Source organism: Corapipo altera, unplaced genomic scaffold (genome assembly GCF_003945725.1).
Source record: "Corapipo altera isolate COAL_440 unplaced genomic scaffold, ASM394572v1 61305, whole genome shotgun sequence".
NCBI classification, from domain to species: Eukaryota; Metazoa; Chordata; class Aves; order Passeriformes; family Pipridae; genus Corapipo; species Corapipo altera.
Genome location: NW_020884909.1, coordinates 557,694 through 576,474, shown reverse-complemented (window position 1 = coordinate 576,474; position 18,781 = coordinate 557,694). Strand labels below are relative to the sequence as shown.

Sequence of the window (18,781 nt, the reverse complement as noted above, 5' to 3'; positions counted from 1 at the left end):
ACTGTTCTTATATAATCAATACAGTCAAGGAAGAGCTTCTTCTTGTTCATATTCAATGTCCTATACAACACTGGTAATCTGCAGTTAGTGGGTGCACACTAGTGGGAGGCACAGACAGGTCATCTTCTCAGCAAGGCAGCTTAGCAAGCCAGCTCAGTAGGTTTTCTGTGTTGTTAGAACACATCTCACAGATGGAGAGGAAGTGTACTGTTCAACACAGAATGGCTCTTCAAAGGGTGCCATGGGCATTCTGGGAGGAGAGATATGCTGGAATTGAGGTTCTGAGCAGACTCCACCAGCTGTGGTCCACGGTGCAGCACAGCCAGCAGCAGCACAGGGTAACTTGCCACTATGGGAACAAAGTCCTGCAATTACTGCTGGAAGCTCTGAAGCAAGCCCCATGCATAAAGGAGGTCATTCTCTCCCCATCACAGTCAGGATGTCCATTTCTGCCAAAGATCATTCTTTCTCATTAAAGCCAAGGCCACGACTTTCTCAGGAAAAGCTGCACAAACATTGCCCCAGTATAAACTGCTACGATTCCACTATGACTCCAGTTCACCACAAAATTACCAGGTCCTCATAAGCACAGCTAGAACCAAATATCACTGGATGAAGGTTTCTGATAGCATTAACCCCTACACATATGCTCCACTGGCAGTTGCACCAGCTCCTTCAGCAGCACCATGTGAATATTAGAGCCCTGTAATTCAGACTGCTGAGCTGTGTAAATTCACAGCTATCATTTATCTGTCTTTGTCCTCCCTGCTGGGCCCAACAAGCAGCTGGCTGTAAATAGTGGCAAGCACCAGAATCTACGCACATGGTTGCAGGAAAGAAATTGCAGCAGTCCAAAGAAGGGTAACAGGTTTGCTGGTGGATATCTCGACAGTTGAGCCCTTGAACAAGAATTATTGTTTCATTTCCCTCCTTCCATCATTGTGATGGTCCTGGTAGATCACCAGGAAGAACAGACTCCAGCATTTCTATGAAGCACAGAAAGAGGTTCTGACCATACCAAACAGCACTAGCAAAATGTCAGTACATCCATGCTGTTACCTCCCCACCAGCTGCACCATTAAAAAATGTCTGTTCCTAAGGAGTACATGAGAAAGGGATGCCCAGCAGTGTCACACAGATAGACAAGGGTGATCTACTGCTCTGTGCATGGCAATAACATGAGCATGAATCACCAGGTGCCTTCAGAGGGCAGGTTGACCAGAGCTTTTGTGATAAGGAAGACAGGTAACAAAGCATTATCAGGGCTAAGACCTGCCTGTCTTTCTTTTATGAAATATGTAAAGCATTCCTGATCCTGGACATGACTAAATAAACAGGTCCTCTCTGTGCCTCCTCAGGACACTGCAGCAATCCTGACATAGCTGAGACAAGTGATGCCAATGATATCCTTCTGCTAGGGGCTGTATTTTAAATGAGAAATACCACACAGGTGGTCTGATCCTGGTGGAAACATCTCAAGAGACTGCTCCTAAGCTCTCCTGCTAAGTGGTTGTACTGCTATCTTAGCACAAAAGTAAAATGAATAGAGATAACATTCTGACAGGAGGGTTCATGGAATGAGGAAAAAAAGAAGACTGAAAGACAAGCCAATGTCCATGTCAGTGCATGTTAGCTATTGAGAGGAAAGAAATTTAACCATTAAAGTCACCACAAAAGCACAAATAGAGGAGGTGCAGAAAAGAATCTGAAATCATGTGTGTGTCTCAGATGCTTTCAAATTTCAAGTAACAGAGAGACCATTTGAAATTAAGTGTGGCCTTCCACGTGATGTCAGTCACCTTTAAGTCAAGGCCTTCTAGGGACTTCAAGGTCCTCAAATTACATGACTATTATCTTCTGTGGTATCTCTGATTAATCCCTCCCAATAGAGGAAAATTTCCCTACAAAGATGAATAGCCCTTCATTCTTACAAAACGTTTGAAGACAGTGCTGTCTTTCTCTTTTGCTCTAAGTGAGCTGCACTTGGAGCAGACCTGGCCCTTGTCATAACCCATGAGCTCAGCCATAGCTTCATACACTGTCTCCCAGAATATCCGCATACTGCTTCCTTACCAGTCCACTCCATCCTGATAGGGAAGTTCAGCACAAACACAGGAAGGACAATTTTCACAGGCCCATCTCCCTGAGCTCTTCTCTAATCCCTGAGGAAGGTCTTCTAGCCCTAAAATATCAAAGGCAAATTGATACGGATGGATTCTTCTCTCATGTGTTGCTGAAGCCAAATGATAGTCTGGGAAGGTAAGGAAAGCATCCACTTTACTCTGTATAGAACACACTTTGTAGCTGTGAGACCACTTCCGAAAACTGAAGCAGTATGCAAAGAGCAAGACAGCACACTGCTGCTGAAACTGGGTAATGGGACTTTTCAGAGGAGGGATGGGTGGGCTTCCTCTGTCCCGCCATCAAGAAACATATTGGCAGAATCAGCTTCCCACACTGTCAGAGCCAGTGCTGAATTCCAGTTGCTTTTTCATCTGGCAAAGTTGTCTTGCTTGACTGTGAAGGTGGCAGCAGTGTGAAGGTACATTGCTTGGCTGCAGGTGATGCAATAATGCAACAAGAAGCCATGCTAAGCATCCAGCCCAAGGAAACAGAAGGTACTCCTCCCAGTACTTGGAGTCCACACATAAATCTGATGCTGGGTTCCAACCACAGCTTCATCCCTGATCTCCCCAGAGATATCTGCCTAGGAATGTAATTGATTCTACACATCTTCAGGGATCATGAGTTCTTGTTGGATACTTTTCCTCCCTGAACTTCACAGGAAGAGGAATTTTACTTTCCAGGTTGTCCTGCACTGAACAGATTTGCTTTTGTTCTGTTCCCTGAGCATTAAGTGAGAGGAGACAATAGATGAGGAAACAAATACGGCACTAAGCCAAAGTCAGCTTCCATTAAATACAGTATTTTTTAGCATGGACCACGTGTTACCTGACTGTCATGTCCTTACCCTAAAGGATAATTCTGTTACCAAAGACTGTAGGATGGGAGTTAGGTCACTTCCTTGGTAAACTCTACCTGGATGACTTATTTACTTCCCTAATGCCTCTGATGATTTATTAAAGAATTTGCAGGCACATAAAAGTTAGAAATAATGCACAAGATTTAATGTGTTTTATGCATTCACATCAAACAAAATATGAACCATGCTGTCCCTGCCTTTGCTGATTTTGGGTTTATTTTGGATTTAAAGCTTATTTCAGATCTTTTATAAACTAGATCATTACCTTTTTTTTTTTTTTACCATGAAATATATACTTTTCATTAAATCACTTTTGCATTCCCTGCTGCCAGGCAAAGCTATTGCGAGATGTCTGTCACTCAAAAGCTACTAAAACCAATGTTTGTCACTTAATCCTAATCATAATTTCCAGTTAACAAATAAGGCAAAAAAATAAATTACTTTATCAGCTTCAGTTCCCTTACATTTGCTTTATTCCCAGCTGTACCACAACCAGCTATAATTGAGTTGCAGTTTAATCAACTAAGTGGGCCACCCCGTGAGGAAAAAGGGAGGGGGGAAAAAAAAAAAGGAAAAAAGAGAAAAAGAAAAAAAAAAAAAAGAAGAGAGAATCTAGGTCACTCTGTTCTTAGGACAGCAAAATAGATAATTGCTTCACTCTACAGCATCCATGCTGTACTTGAGGTATGTTTGAGATCTTATGTAACTAATGCCATCCCTAGGTTAGCCAGACCCTCCCTAATAATGTGCCATAAAAGCCTCTTCTATGCACATCCAGCAGTGAAGGTGGCAGATCTGACTTATCCTTTTCAGACTGTGTGAAAACAAGGACTATTCCAACCCACAAGATTCTGAGGGGATTTTTGTGACTTTTTAAAGAGAAGGGTAAAAAAAAAAAAAAAAAAACCAAAACAAACCCTGTGATTATTTTGCTTGCATCTGCAAGAAATTACTGGAAATACTGGTTTTCAGCTGCTGTAGATTGATGCATCTCTGTCGAAAAAGACATGTTTAGGACAGCTGAAATTTGTAAATTACATTATGCTGTGTCAAAGCAGTGCATATCAGGGCTCAGGACCTCATTGTGCATAATCAAGCATTGAGTTTCACTTGTCATCTAAAGCTTGTCTGTGTTGGGCTAGATTATCTCAATTGCTGTCTTTTATTTAGAACTAATTTTTCAGCACATAGAAAGGACCAAGTACAGAACATTCTACAGTACAAAGCAAAATACACATTAAAGTGAGTCCTAAATAAATCTCAGACAAATAACTACATAAGAACCAGCAATAAGGCAGCATGCCTACAACAGAGAGAAAAAAAATAATTGTTGCTTTTAACTCAGGGGAGCCAATTCACGATAGTTGACTGGAGCAAAAACAACATTGAAACTAACACACTCTACATTTCAGCCAGAAAGAGGACTCAAGATGTGAAGCACAGTTAAAACTGTAGCAACTTGGCATTCACCTTAGCCTGTGTGGAAGCAGAACACTCTTGTCTGTGCTGGTGGTTGAGAGGAGGTGTTTCACCCACCTATTTTAAGCAGCTGTTAGTGCAGCTGCCAGCATAGCAGGAGCACATGTGTACTACCTTGGAGGAGAGGCACTGAGTTCCAGGCAGAAGGAGTACCACCTGAACAGTTCTACCAGATGACATTTGAAAAGCAAAACCAGAAGTCCCAATCAAGCACCTTAGCCAGGAGGCAAGTCATTGTCTCCACGGCAGTAGAACTTGGGACACATGACCAAAAAGGTGTTAAAGAACAGCTTGACATGGTGTTCAGAGAGATGTGAATTGCAGTGGAATGTCTGCCTGGCAGAGTGCTCATGAGCAGCACAAGATGCACAGTCAGCAGAAAGGGATGGCACATTCCACTTTTCTTCCAGAAGCCAACATCCCACTGCAGCAGTGATCTGGTGTCCTACCATTTGCCTCTGTGCCCTTGATGAAGGTTTCCTTTGGACAGGCACCCCTGAAGTCATCAGGCAGTTTTAAGGTGACCTGGGTGAAAAGTTGTCATTCATGGTAAAGAACCCTCACAGTGAGAGACATTTGAGCCCAAGAGATATGCATATAAAACATGCATCTTCTCCTGAGTGCTAGGCCAGCACAAGTCACCCTCCAAAATCGTAGGTAAGAGATCTAAGTAATACTGTAATTTGAGCCTGAGACCATAATACTGAGATGGCAGACAGCAGAAGCATAAAGTGAGGAGCACAAACTAAGCCTAACAATCTGCCAGCACAAGTGGAATAACAAATATCAGTACTGAGGGAGACAAAATAGCTTATTCTCCTCAGACAACAGTTCAAAACTGGGAAGAGGTTCCAGAGAAAGACCTAGTGCTTAAATTATTTATTTCTTAACTGTAGCATAAAACAAAAAAATTACCAATCATATTGAAAAGAGCTGCTTCCACGTAGATTGCAGGTAGATACCATGGTGGGAATTTCAAGCTACACTTGTTATATGCAACTCAAAATCCTTGCCTGGGTTGAAACACTGGGTTGGAAAAATACCAAGTGTAGCCAGCTACTCTAGAAATTACTTTGTAAATCCACTAAGTCCTTTCAAATAAGATCACTTTCAATCTGAATCCAATAGTTGATTTCAGATCTTCCTCGGAGCACTGAGATCCAACAGCTGGCAGACCTCTTCTCCTGTCATACAAACACAAAATGGCTAAAATGTTTTCAGAAAAGGCAAAATTAATCACAGATCTGTAACAAACTCACACAGAGGAGCACAATGCTGCTTCCCACTAAGCTAAGTTTGACTTCTGGACCTCATTGTAAATTATCACGTATTGGAACAAAATCAAAATTTAGTGTAAAATCTAAACCAGTTTTAAGGACAATTTTCTTATTATGGACAGTCTTACAAGTGAAGACTCAAAGATGTCAGCTTTCTATAGAGGTACTCAGGACCAAAAATCATTTCATTCCTTACTGGCCCTATCCCTCTGGGCATGTACAGTTATTTGAAACCCACTCAAGACCCAGATTCCATTTCTCCCTGCTTGTCCAGCAGCAGACTTCCCCAGGGAGCACCTCTCTCCTCTCCTCTAGTCAGACACTCTAATTACTGACTCAAGGATGCTCATGGCCAATTTATTCAAGTTATTCTTTTACTAATATTGTCCTTCAATTTAAGTAGTTCTTCCTTCACTGCAATGTTCACCTCTCTCATGTATTTAGAGAGAGTAGTGGTGTCCCTCCTTAATCTTTTTCCTCAGCATTTTAATGTATCTCCATGTAATTATAAATTTCCTTTCTCATGCTTCTTTTAATCTGTCATTTTTGCAGATTGGCTGACATGGAAGAGAAACTTCTGATATTTAAAGAAAAATACAGAGGAGAAAGTTACAATAGACACAAGAAAAGTGTTTTAGATATACAGAATTAATAAAAACAAAACAAAACAAAAAAAACCAAAACCAAACCAAAACAAAGCAAACAAACAAAAAAAAAAATCACCCAAAATTTAAAAAGACTCATCTGTTTCTAAAGGACTCTGGATTTTTTCTAAACACTCTCCCACACACTTTATTCCCAGCTAGAACTGTGCACAGCAGCAATGATATAGACGTGCTGGCAAAATACTTTCTCCTTCTCTTCAGTGTTTTTGTTTGTTTGTTTGTATTCTGTTCAGGTTTTTAAAATAAAGTTTCTTTTTTTTTAATGAAAAAGTAAATCTAAAGGAAACTGCAAAGAGAAATTGATTCATTCACAAAGAAGAAAACATTTCACTTAGGTTCAGGGAAGACTAGCATGCATACACTTAACTCCAGCATAAAATAAATTACTGTCAGAGATTAAAAATACATTGTTTTAGACACGATGTCTTAGTCTCATGCAGTCTTTCAGGTTCGTGATATGCCTTCTTTTCTTAATTACTGAGAAAAAAAACCTGTGGTTTAAAAGCTTTTAATTAAAAAACATGTCTTAGCAAAACCTTTCCAAAGTCCTTTTACAAATTAAGATTTTGATTAATATATATCATATAATATATTAATATATATTATTTTCAAATAATTCAATTGACACACGCACTTAAGACAGGTATTGGAACAGAGATCAGGCAGTCCCCATGCAGTTCTGCCCCTTCAGGGGGGCATGCAGAAAGTCTCACACTACATGCAATAACATGGTGGCAGGGAGGTAGAACAGGCAAGAAGGTTCCACTGCCAATACCCAGTCAAGAGCAGACCTTCAAGTCCAGCTCTGGACTTGAAGTTCAGCTCTGCTCAGCACCAAAAAGCAGAAGACATGTCAGGAGGAAAAAAGAATGTTATTTACTTCCCATGAAGGGAAGGGCAGTGTTCAGTGGCCCATGAGTCTAGTTGACTCTGTCCTGTTCTTGGGATAAGGGATCCCATACTGCTTTCCAGGCAAGGGGACTGGGAGAGGCACCATCTAACCTAGAGATCAAGTGACTTTCCCAAGCATACCCAAGGTTCTCCCACAGACAAGGCCAGTAGTTGAGACAACCATAATACACTCAGTTACCTTTAATAGAAGGTTCAGACTTCTTTTCTGTTGGTCAACTTTGCCTGAGCTCACCAGCAAAAAAAAAGAAGAGATAGATGCAGGGACATAGAGATATGGCAGCTCAGCTATTTTCCTAGGCATTGACACACATTTCTTTCCCTTCCTTTTTCCTTTAATTGTTGTCTGCCTTCCCCTTCATTTCTCCAATTCTCTCTGGAGACTGGCGTCATCAAAATAATTCCCCATTCCCGAGTTGGGTTTAGGTTTGTTTTTTTTCTTCACTTGTTTTCCTCAGAAGGTAATTCACAGCCATTTGAATCCCAAATTTCTGTTGATGATGTTGTATGTTTGACATTCTTTCAAGGTCAGTATTACTGCAAATAAGCCACAAGACTCAAATCATGCTGCAAAAACATAGGTAGCTACTAAGCAGCTTCATTCTTAGAGGTAATAACAAATTCAAATTGCAAAAAAGATGCACAAAGTCAGCAGATTAAATTTGTTGTTTGTGTTAATGCACTTCTGCATGACAGCATCCACCCCACTTGCAAGCAGCTCATTTAAAAATACAGGAGAGAAAAAAAATCAATCCTCGAACTACACAGGGTGATCATTGATTTACACCTAGGAGAGAGACACGAATTGTTTGGAGTATTTTGTTTCTAATATGCGCTGTGACTTGTACCAGTGATAGATCACTACTTACCTTTGCCATGTCCATAATTGCAGCTGTTACCCTTTGGCAAACTACATGATCATCTGCTCAGTAAGCTGTGGAAACTTTCAGCCTCCTTGGCAATGTTCTACATCGAGAGACATGTACTCCAGCACAAAAAAACTAACCTGAAGGAAATATAACTGACTTTATCCAAGCTCTCAGAATCAAACTGTAGGTGAGGAACTATGATGGCAACCAGCAGAGTACTCGAAGCAATAAGTTAGCAAATGTTTAAGGTTCTGTGTTGCCTTGACCAAGCACTTGATTTCAGCACATGGAATGAGTATACAGAAGCTGTGCAGAGGTGCAACCTTATAAAGAGGCACATCCAAGGCTAAGGTAGAGTGCTTTCTGCCCCACTACTGAAAGAGGAGAATCAGTAAACTTGGAAGAGCCCTTAGCATGCTGCAGCTGTTGTAAGTGAGAGTAGAAACTGCACCTTTGAGGGATTAATGTCCCAGTTACCACTTTATGAGCCGTATCCCCTCTCCCAGGGCCTGAAAAACTATGAATTCTCACCACAGATAACATAAGACCCTGTATTTGTCTCTGGGTCTCAGCACTAGCCTCTATTCTCTCTCTTTCTTCTCTGAACACTATCACATAATGTTCACAGAGTGTACCTTGACCATCAAACAGAAGAGCAAGCATTTGCATTAACCCTCTGACATGAGCAAGCCAGTGACAACACATTAGAGATCCATCCTTTTCTTTCTGCCAGACTTTCCTGCTTATTGCCGTTTGTATTCCAGGCCTCCTCAACAATTCAGTGGACTTCAAAAACTGCTGGAGAAGTTCTTATCTCCATGCATCTGCCACATGCAATTTCCCATGCAACCATCTTGCTGCTAGTATGGATTTTTGTGCTGGTGGCCTTGGGGTGTGCCCCAGAATGAAAGAGACATTCCTGTCTTCTGTGAAGGCAGGATGTCTGTCTTCCCTTAATGGAGAGCCTTTGCAGAAGTTACTTTTGGAGCCCTGTACTTTACTGCAGTGCTAACAAATACAGGGCATACACTCTTGACTAAACTCAGCAAGATTTCTAAATCCAGATAGCCTTGATGGATTTGATTTTACAGCTTTATGAATCCAAACCTTTCATTTCTAGTCAGGGAACAAGGCTCTCCTGGTACATCACCATTCATATAGATCAATCTGTCCTAATGTCTGTCCTTTTGCCAGCATATGAGCAAGCAAATAGATCTCCACAACTAACAGTTGAACTACATTCTGAACTTCTGTCTCTTTAGGAACCAACACAAAGGCAAACCAGTAGCTTATATTTTCACCATCCCATTTCACCGGGAAGGTCTGAATTAATTGTAATGCATCATTCACTAGACTCCTCTCTGGCTCCAAATCCACTGCAGCAGAGAGCGTTTCCTATGAAACACAAGCCAAAATTTCAGCACTGACAAACTCTATTTGTGCCAAAACCATGCACCTGGCAAGAAAATACCACTTTTCTCTGCTTCAATGATGAAAAGTAAAAAAAGGAAGTTAGAAAGATTAAGGTGTAGAGCAACAGATATTAAAATCAAAAGTAAGCAGAACTTCCTTCGACGTGGATAGAAAGCCAAGGAGAAGTATCTTTTTCTCTACCATGAATGAATCCTAGACAAACTACTTAATATAGGTGGAATTTCTTTATTTCTCCCTCTCTGAGACAGGAAACTTCCTGCTCATCCATGTCACTCTAGTCCAAGCAGGCTTTCAGCAAGCAGAGGCTCAGCAGGAGAAATCTCAGTTAAGCTCTTTGTGGGACACCTCTACAATCAGCTGAAGGTTACACATTTCCTCTAAGGATACTAAATAAGCAACTCTGCTCTCAGCGCCTGCTTGCAAGTAAGACAAACCTAAGAAAGATCCCAGCAGACACAGCTGAGAACATTTGTATGATTCTAAGAGCAACAGACCCAACAGAGGCAGGCAAATAGAGAAGGAAGGTTTCTCAAAAAAGGCACAGGAAAAAGGGACCTGGCCAGTTTTTCACCTCCTGTTTTGGATCGTGGATGGAATAAGTCATCTGACCATTACAGCAGTTGTTTCATTGGTATCATCTGAATAGCAGCAATTTACCTCCTTGGAAGATATCTTGCTCGTTCATGTTAATGGGAATTCCTGAAGAACAAATTAAGCCCTACAGGTGCCATTGTAGGATCTGGCATCAAATAAATTAAAAAAGAAGATTCAAGGCTGGTATAGATTCATCAGCCTTGAACAGCATGTCTGTTTTGTTTTTGTGGAAGCACTGAGACACCTACACGTCATTTTCCTTTCTATCTTTGTCTTGGCAACAGACATCATGATTACACTCAATCAAATTTCTTGAAGAAAATCTCTTTGCCAGCAGTATACATTAAAAAAAAAAGCCTATAACATAATTTCTTGTGAAAAATGTATCCATCAGATAGGTCACCTATCCCAGGTTCACGCATCCTGTCACTGGATCCCAGAAAGAAGAGATCAGAACCTCCTTTACCACTTCCCCTCCTCAAGAATCTGTAGAGAACAATGAGGTGACCCCTCTGTCTCCTTTTCTCCAAAGAAAAAAGAAAACCACAAAAAAACCAGGTCCTTAACCACTCCTCAGAGGACATTCCTTCCAGTCATCTCCCCAGCTTTGTTGCCCTCCTCTGGTCGCATTCAACTACCTTAAAAACGTTGTTAATTTGTGGGAACTGCAGACAGTACAGGCAGAAGTTAGAAGAGAACAAAGGTAGGTGCCCCCCCAACATCTATCACATGCTACAGTGGCCTTGACACCTCCTGTCTCTTGTCATATTCTTCATTCTTCATGATTTGGATGCCCCTGACAGCAAAATGAAAGACCTCACGTGCTAAAGGTTTCAAGGATCAGACAAAATAGATCCCAGAGGTAAGTATCAGCACTATTTGTTGGCACCATGACTTGGAGTTCTGCTTTACAGTTTCTGTCCTGCTACAGAACTTCATATATTAACACAAACAGTGGAGCACAGCCTCACTGATGTATGAGGTGCCAGAGCAGGATGGAGGCTCTGCAGAGAACCAGAAATGTGAGAAACGAAAGAGAGCATTGGAGAAGGAGAAAACAGAAACCACCGTGTTTATTTCACAGTCTGTTCCCCCCTGGACAGGTCTGTATTGCCTCTAACTGCACTCAATCTAGCTGACTTCTCCAGGATAAAGTAAGGACTTAATCCCCACACCACAAGCTACTAAAATGAGGCAAATGCATCAGCAGAATATACAGAAGGTCACTGCTAAGATGTATGGTTTTGATTCAGGCTTATCTGGTATTCACACATACATCTTCAGTAATGTACACTTAGCACAGGGGCTGCTTTTTCTGCATTTATGGACAGTGACTTAAATCCCATTACCTCCAAGAGTGTTTAAATCTCTGTCTACCTTTAAGCAAGGGGACTCCCACTGGACTATGTTTTGTTCTATACATAGCTGGATCAAAGTTGCTGGTAAAGGACATGAAGCAGCCAGTGTCTCCCTGCTGACATATTCCAGATGGCAATCTGGCTGCATTTGACTTCTTCCTACAGTATTTTAAGAGTCTTTATGAAATAAAACCAGTGTCCACCAATTCTTGACAGCTAAAGCAACGAATGTGAAGTAGCAGTCCTCACTCTAAACTGCTGCCAACAAAGCAGAAAATCATTCCCGTAATATCTATCACAGTGATTATCTGTCCAGAAATGCAGATGTTCCCTTCCTTCTGGTGGGGCTTGCACTGCACTATGAATACAAGGGGTGCTGGAAGCAGGAAGAAGAAATATAGACAGTACTACTCATACGAATCATTATATGTGAAAGGAGTTACGTGATTTATGCACAATCTGACATTAGGAAAAGTCAATATTTAAGACAGGCATCCCAAACTTATCCCATCTAGTTCTTGCCATTTCTCCTATTCAAGGCAATAAAAGTAGCACATTAAAAGGGATCTGCACAACATATAATACAGAATTGGAGCTACTGTGTGTTCTGTTCATCTTCACAGCATTCTAGTCTGCAAAATGCCGGTTCCTACAGCAAGAAATCTCTCTCTCTTCAAACACAGCATGATTCAAATTCTCACAAGTCCTCCTCCTTTCCATAGGCTTTCCTCTTTTCTTTTCATCTGAAAATGCCTCAAATCCTTGGCCCTCAAGTCAGCCAGTAATAGAATGACACCCAGCAGAGCTTCATGAAGTTCACTGTCCCCTATTTCAATCCGCTTTCCCTATCTGTTTGAAGAGGAAGTGATATGTTGCAGTACAACATGGGAGTCAGATGTTCCTTCACCCTTTGGTTTCACAGACAAACTTAAGAATAAATAAACAATGCCCACTGAAAAGATTATAGCTAAAATCCCCCGGGGCCCATTTCAGGTCCTTCACTTCCAGCTTCTTCCTGGGAAGTCAAACACATTGGTCATGATGACAGTAGTCTAGAGCTCTGATCTGGCTTGGTAAAGAGCATTTCTAGCACAAAATACAGTCGTGAAATCACTCTGATTGTCTTCATTTGGTGAACTGTCACACAGTTCCTGTGAACAGGAGCAGCAAAGTGACCAATCAGCCTGGCTACACACCTATGTCAATGTCTGCTGATGCAGCAGGGTCAGAGGTACAAAATATCCCCTTGCTGTTACTTCTGTGGAAGAAGCAGTGGCTTTAAGCCTTTAGGTTTCTTCTTTCTATTTTCTTCTTGTCTTACACAGCTAATCAGCATCATGACCTCTCTATGGGTTCTGTCACTGTCAGACAACAAATGGAGTGACTGTCATACAGAGTGTTGAAAGGTCTGAGAAGTACCAAAAAAAAAAAAAAAAAGAAAGGTCACAATAGCAAATTGGCCAAATAAGCTAATATTCTCCTGGACCACAGTCTCCACTGCTAATGAAAGGGTCAAGGATTTTTCCATTAAGGGGCCAGGGATTTGGAAAGACACATTTCAAGCTGGTCAAACTCCAGGCATAAAATTCTGCCAACACCAACAGCAAAATCCCGGTGCTGGCAGTACAGCAGAGGATGACCTTCCATTGCACAGAAATAGCAGGCTTTTGCAGACACCCTTTAACAACAAGTCAGGGAAAGGACACATTCTACTTCAGCAATACAATAACACGTCAAACTGATTGCACAAAACTTAGATCTCCTAACCACACAGACTTCAAAACAAAGCAACTCTACCTCGCATAACTGCCTTTTCTTGCTTGTTAACTTAGCTCACCTACCCTTCAAAACACCTTGCTCGCTTCTTCCCCTCTGACTGGCAAAACTCCAAGGAAAAGCAAATCCTATCATCCTATGCCATTAGAGACAAGGGTAACATCTTCAAAGTTTGCTTCAAAGGCGATGGGAAAACTCGCACAGAAAGTGTCCTCCTAAGGCTACGGTTACTGCTAATTAGCAGAGAGTGAGACCTCCTCTTCCTCAATAAGGTGAGTGAGGAGGCAGGAGAACCATGATGCTTCTCTTTCAGTACCTCCTCTGATCACTCCAGTAGGACACAACCTGGTCCCAAAGTCCTCACATGCTACATAGTCCTATTCAGCAGAGAAAGGTCAAAAGCACTGCAAACTGCAAACTGTTCTCAAATCCAGGCTCTTAGCTATCATAAGCTCTGGTCTAAGCCCCACTTTGGTGCTGGACACTGGGAAGAGAAAATTACACACCCATTATACTCAGTTGAGGACACCCAGCTGGCCCTCAGCCTCTGTGAGTTGTCACCAGCTGAGATAGTTGAAGGGTTAAACTATCGTAGCTGTAGGTGGTCTGCAAGCAGCATCTATAGCAAGTCTGATTCTCTGTAAATTAAGGGGGACCTAACTGAGAAAATTGCAGTACTTTTTTTTCTTTCTTCCAGGAGCGCCAGAAGAGATTTTGAAAATGGAATAAAAACTATTCAAAAAATCTTATCAGACAGCCAAATGAATTCAGAGATGTTCTGGGAAAAGCCGCATCAAGCTAAAATCAAAGAGCCATGAAATCCACCCAAAGGTCTCCCTGAAAGTGAGGATAATAAAAAGGTCACTAGCAGATCACACCACGTATCCTAGGCAAAGCATGTTTGTCAATCACTAGAGGTTTGGTGCTTTGCTCAGTTTGAGCATCTGCCTTTGGATGTCAGAACTGGCATACAAAAAGAGTTCTGGCCCCATAATTAAGGAAACAAACTATAACTTTTAGTCCTTGGCTTGCTATACCACTGTGGCCAGCTTACATGGTTTGCATCAGCTTGGGCCTTAACTCTTGTGAGAAACGAGTGTCCAAAATGACCTTTACTTTACATATTGCATTTGCACTGGGAGATCCTGTTTTTCTTCACTGAAACTATTTCTAATTTAAAACTAGGACTCTGCTTAATGAATTAGCATTTCCTGGATTTTACCACTCTGCAGAGACTTCTCCTTTATTGAGTAAGTGGGCAAGTTCCAGACACATTAAGTCATCTGGCAGAAGAGCTGGTGCCCTGGGCAGCATCTTGAAAGGCATCAGGAGCTCAGACTTCACAAAAAGATGCTTTTCGAATTTGCCTTCTCAGCAAGTCCTATTATCATACAATATCAATCCTGACTGTGGCATGCAATACTATATTAGAAGGAATGTCTGCCCAGAGTGAATGCTGTTAAGCACAGGCACACACTGCTTCCAACACAAGGTTAAGTCACTAAGCTGCAAAAGAAGACACGCATCTCAGCTGATACTCCTTTGCTGCAGCCCTCCTCCCCCTGCCTTTAACTGCAGTCTCTAAGCAGTTATTTCCCTTTAGTGGATTCATGGATCTTCAGCTGCAGTGGCTGTATCTCCAGTTTGCAGGTACACTTGTTCATTTCTGTGCAAGCAACCTTATTAATACTATAGTGAGTAGTGCAAAACCTGCATGTCTCAGAACTATTTCTCCTTCAAAACACGCACTGTAGATTAATGAAACATAACACTGCTACCACACAAACCGTTACCTTCTCACATAGAGATCTTCATATATTTCTATTTCATGCAACCAAATTAGTCCCTTTTTCTCCAATTTTATCTTCCTATTCAAAACACATCAGCTAAAACTTGGGTTGCTTGCTCTGTTCTCAACTGTGAGAGTTTTGATCCCCTGGTGAAAAACACCCACCACTTGCAAAGATGAAAACACTTTTTCCATGCCAGAGAGTCCTGCAGTACATGCTGAAGTTGTATATGACATCAATATCACCACACATTAAACATTCACACAGTCCCACAACTCTACAGTTTCTCCAAAGGAAAAACAATAGAAAATACACACATGAAAAACAGTACAAGAGAGAATGACTTCCTCTGAGGCCAACTATTCCAGTTCCCAGTAGCAGCCAGGATTGTCCCAGTGACAACATTGCTTAGACCCAATGTTCAGGTCAAGTAGCCTAGAAAGGCAGCAAAACTGGTCGAATGACAAAACCTTAATGCTTATGTTGTATTTTCAATTTCCCACACAGACCTTTTCTGTTTTCCACTATTAGGTTAAAACAATCAATCATACATGGAAGCTAATATACTGAAACACATAGAAGTTTGGCCTCAAACCCAGGTAGGGTGCGTGGGGGCACTTTACTACTATTTCCCACCTTATTGTGCCAACATTCTCATTAAAAGTAACTCTCAAAATACCAGGTGCAAAAATTTCTGCTCTGGGCATTTTTCGTTCAAGATTTGGCCAGTGTTTGGGGCAAAGATGAAAAGAAGGCTTACACACACACAGACAAAATGCCACTCTTTCTTTGGGTTAACTGCTGAAACCAGTCTGCAGCCTTTTTAATGCCAGCCTCAGTGGTATGGCATGAAGCAAATCAAGACCTGCACACTGTACAGCAGGATATGCAGTCAGTTGGTAGGGTGCCAGATAAGGCACGACCCAGGGCCTGCACACCTTGTGTGGGAGGCCTCTTCTCTGACATGGGGCTTTGGTCTCTGCTTGTTGCTGCCCTCTCCTGCTCACACTCTTCAAATACTTTGCTCTGGGATCATGAATCAGTGACAAGCATGCTCTTCCAAGTCCTCGAAGAGCTCTTCCAGCTGCAGACCCCACCACTGTAGACCATCCCCTCTCTTGCCAGATGCAAAGGGGAGGAGTGGGAGGGATTCAAGGCTCTTCATGTGCCAACCACACTTACCTCCTAGAGCTTGTTTCATAACAAAATCCATGATGAGGGCTTTGGGGTGCTCCCACCTTCACACCTCACATGCACAGAGACCAGGAATCCTTGGAGGGCAGCCTGCAAAAAGGTACAGTCAAAAGAGGACTAGTGTCTCTAGGAAAAGAAAAGGCTGATACCCAGTCTTTCTCAGCTCTCTCTCCACAGCCTTCCCCCCCTCGTCTGAGAGCAGACAACTTTTCAATTCTCCATCCCTTCAGGCCCTGTTTTGCACGACAAGGTACCTGAGGAGCAGAGCTGCATGCTGGTGAGCGGTCACCGGGTGGGAGGAGGCAGGGGAATGCAGTGGTTCCTCCAGACAGGGCAAGTGGCCGGGAACAAGCGTGGAGGAGCAGTGCGGTGCCCCTCCAGGCTTGTCTCCTGCAGACGGGCAGGAAGGGGTTAAACCTTTGAACTTTCCTGTTTCCCCGCCTGCCTCTCGCCCTCTCGGCTTTCGGAGGGCTTGCTCCGGAGTGTCAGCTCCGCCGGGCACCGCCGAGGGGGCATTTGAAGGTGAAGTGCCCTGCGAGTGCCCGGGAGGACAAGCGGAGGATGCCGGGGCGATCTGGGTGCGGACGCAGCCCGGGTGGCGGGATGGAAAGCTCAAATGCGGGGCAGGGCCCCCCGCCCGAACCCCTCGGAAAGCCCCCCAGAGCAATGCCAGCGAGGGCTGCAACCTCCGCAGGATGAGCCCGGAGGGCTCGAGGCTGAGACCGGCCGGCCGCAGGTGCAGCTCAGCAGCCCCGCCGCGCACGATGCTGCCTCCAGCTGCTGGCCCCGGCCGCGGCCACCCCCGCCCGGCTCCTGCACCGGGTCACAGCCGTGCCAGCACCCGGGGGCACCAGGGCTGTCCCCGTCCCCGTGTGCCCGCACCCCGCCTCTCCTCTCTGCCCCTCCCGGCGCGGCCCCGCGCCGGTACCTCGCTCGGCGGCGGGCGCGGTGCTGAGACGGGCCGGGCCGGCGGCGAGTGGCTGCGGCTCCTCTGCTCCCCGGGAGGCTCCGGACGGCGCCCGTGAGCCTGAGGGCTGCCGGGGAAGTTGCGGGTGCAGTGTGAAGGAGAGGGAATGACTCCAGACCTTCTCCCTACTTTTCCCCCGCGCCCCTCTTTTTATCACAGCATTTCCGGACCATCCCACCGACACGGTCCCTCCTTCCTCCTCCCCTCGTTGCGGGAGCTGGACTGTCTCCCTCCCCCTGTCTCCGGCTCCCCCGCCCCTTCCCTGCACCTCCCTGGCCCCTCGGTGCTCGCCGCGGAGGAGGCCCCCAGAGCTCCCCTAGCCCCTCGGAGGGGTGCGTGTGTTTGCATGTCCCCCACCCCATCTCCGACTGTCTGCAGCCAGCCAGGTGTCCTTGCGCTTTGCCGTGGGGGAAGGAGGGGAGGTGTCAGCTCGTTGTTGCATTTTGCAATCCCTTCCTTGCATCTCCTCGGGAGTCAGTGTGTGTGCCAGGGGAAATCTCTGCAAACACGGCTTCCTGCAAAAGGGGGAGGGTGTGGGAAAGCGTTCTGCGTCCTCTGTTCTGAGTCCTTCACGGGGATCCCCTCTCATTCCCTAGGTCCTGAAAGGAGTTGGAGAGGCAAGGAAGAAGATAGGGAAGGAGCAGACCCTTCTTCTCCCTCCTGCTTCGACTCGGATATACTGTGGCCGGAGAAGAATCGCCGGCTGCACGTCTCTGCTTTCGCTAACCAGGTTGGGGGGAGGGAGGGGACGTGAAGTGGGGCGGGAGGGGGAAAGAGGAAAGTCGCCTCCCTGCGATTGCCGGTTGAAGGACGCGAGTGCAGCGATCCGTTGTCCAGCCCGGATTCGGGACAGCATCTGAAGGTGAGGAGGAAGGAGCTGCGAGGGCTACTTGACAGAGTAGAGCAATGCCCTCTCACGGCACCGGCACCCACCTTTAGGGATGCCTACCGCCGGCTTGGAGCAGGGTGGGGAGGGGACGAGTTCTGCTGCTGATCCACCCTCCTGTCGCCAGCAGGAGAGGTGGGACAACAACCCCCAAAGTAACCTATATGGGTCTGAAAGGAGGGAAGGGGCTAGGGCGGAATGGTGCTGGCAGTAATGTGAGCCCGGGGATGGGGGAGCAGCGGCGCCTGCATTCTGGGGAGGAGCTGGCACGGCCCGTGGGCGACCTCCTCTGAAGGTCAGGGAGGACGCCGAAGCTGCACCTGGCACCACTGGGAAAGGCGTGTAGATCCAGCAGGCATGACAGAAATCTTTCCCGGGGCAGCGATGCCGGCCACCGTGGCTCCGCAATCTGTAAAGCTCTTGAGTGCCAGCTGCAGATGCAGGATACAGTGCCTACCCACTCGGGTCTGCCTCAGTGCCCCATGCCTTTCAGTGTTTAAGAGGCATTTGGACAATGCCCCTTACAAAATGCTTTAATTTTCAATCATCCTCAAGTGGTCAGGCAGTTGGACTAGATTATCATTTTAGGTCCCTTCCACT

At 44.5% G+C, this 18,781-nt stretch overlaps 1 protein-coding gene across 2 annotated transcripts in view; it reads right to left on the bottom strand.

Moving 5' to 3' along the window:
• Positions 1-18,246, bottom strand: part of CPLX1 (complexin 1) — a 109,038-nt gene extending 90,792 nt beyond the window's left edge. Inside the window, exons 1-2 of one of the 2 annotated variants that reach the window (XM_027653114.1) lie at positions 18,229-18,246; positions 16,317-16,418 (exon numbers count right to left, since the gene is read on the bottom strand). In XM_027653114.1, coding sequence (XP_027508915.1) covers positions 16,317-16,347 — 31 coding nt within the window. In that variant the 5' untranslated portion in view covers positions 16,348-16,418; positions 18,229-18,246. Of the gene's footprint in view, positions 1-16,316; positions 16,419-17,256; positions 17,455-18,228 lie in introns of those variants that run through there. The other variant, XM_027653113.1, reaches the window with a different exon arrangement.
• Positions 18,247-18,781: the final 535 nt, after the last annotated feature.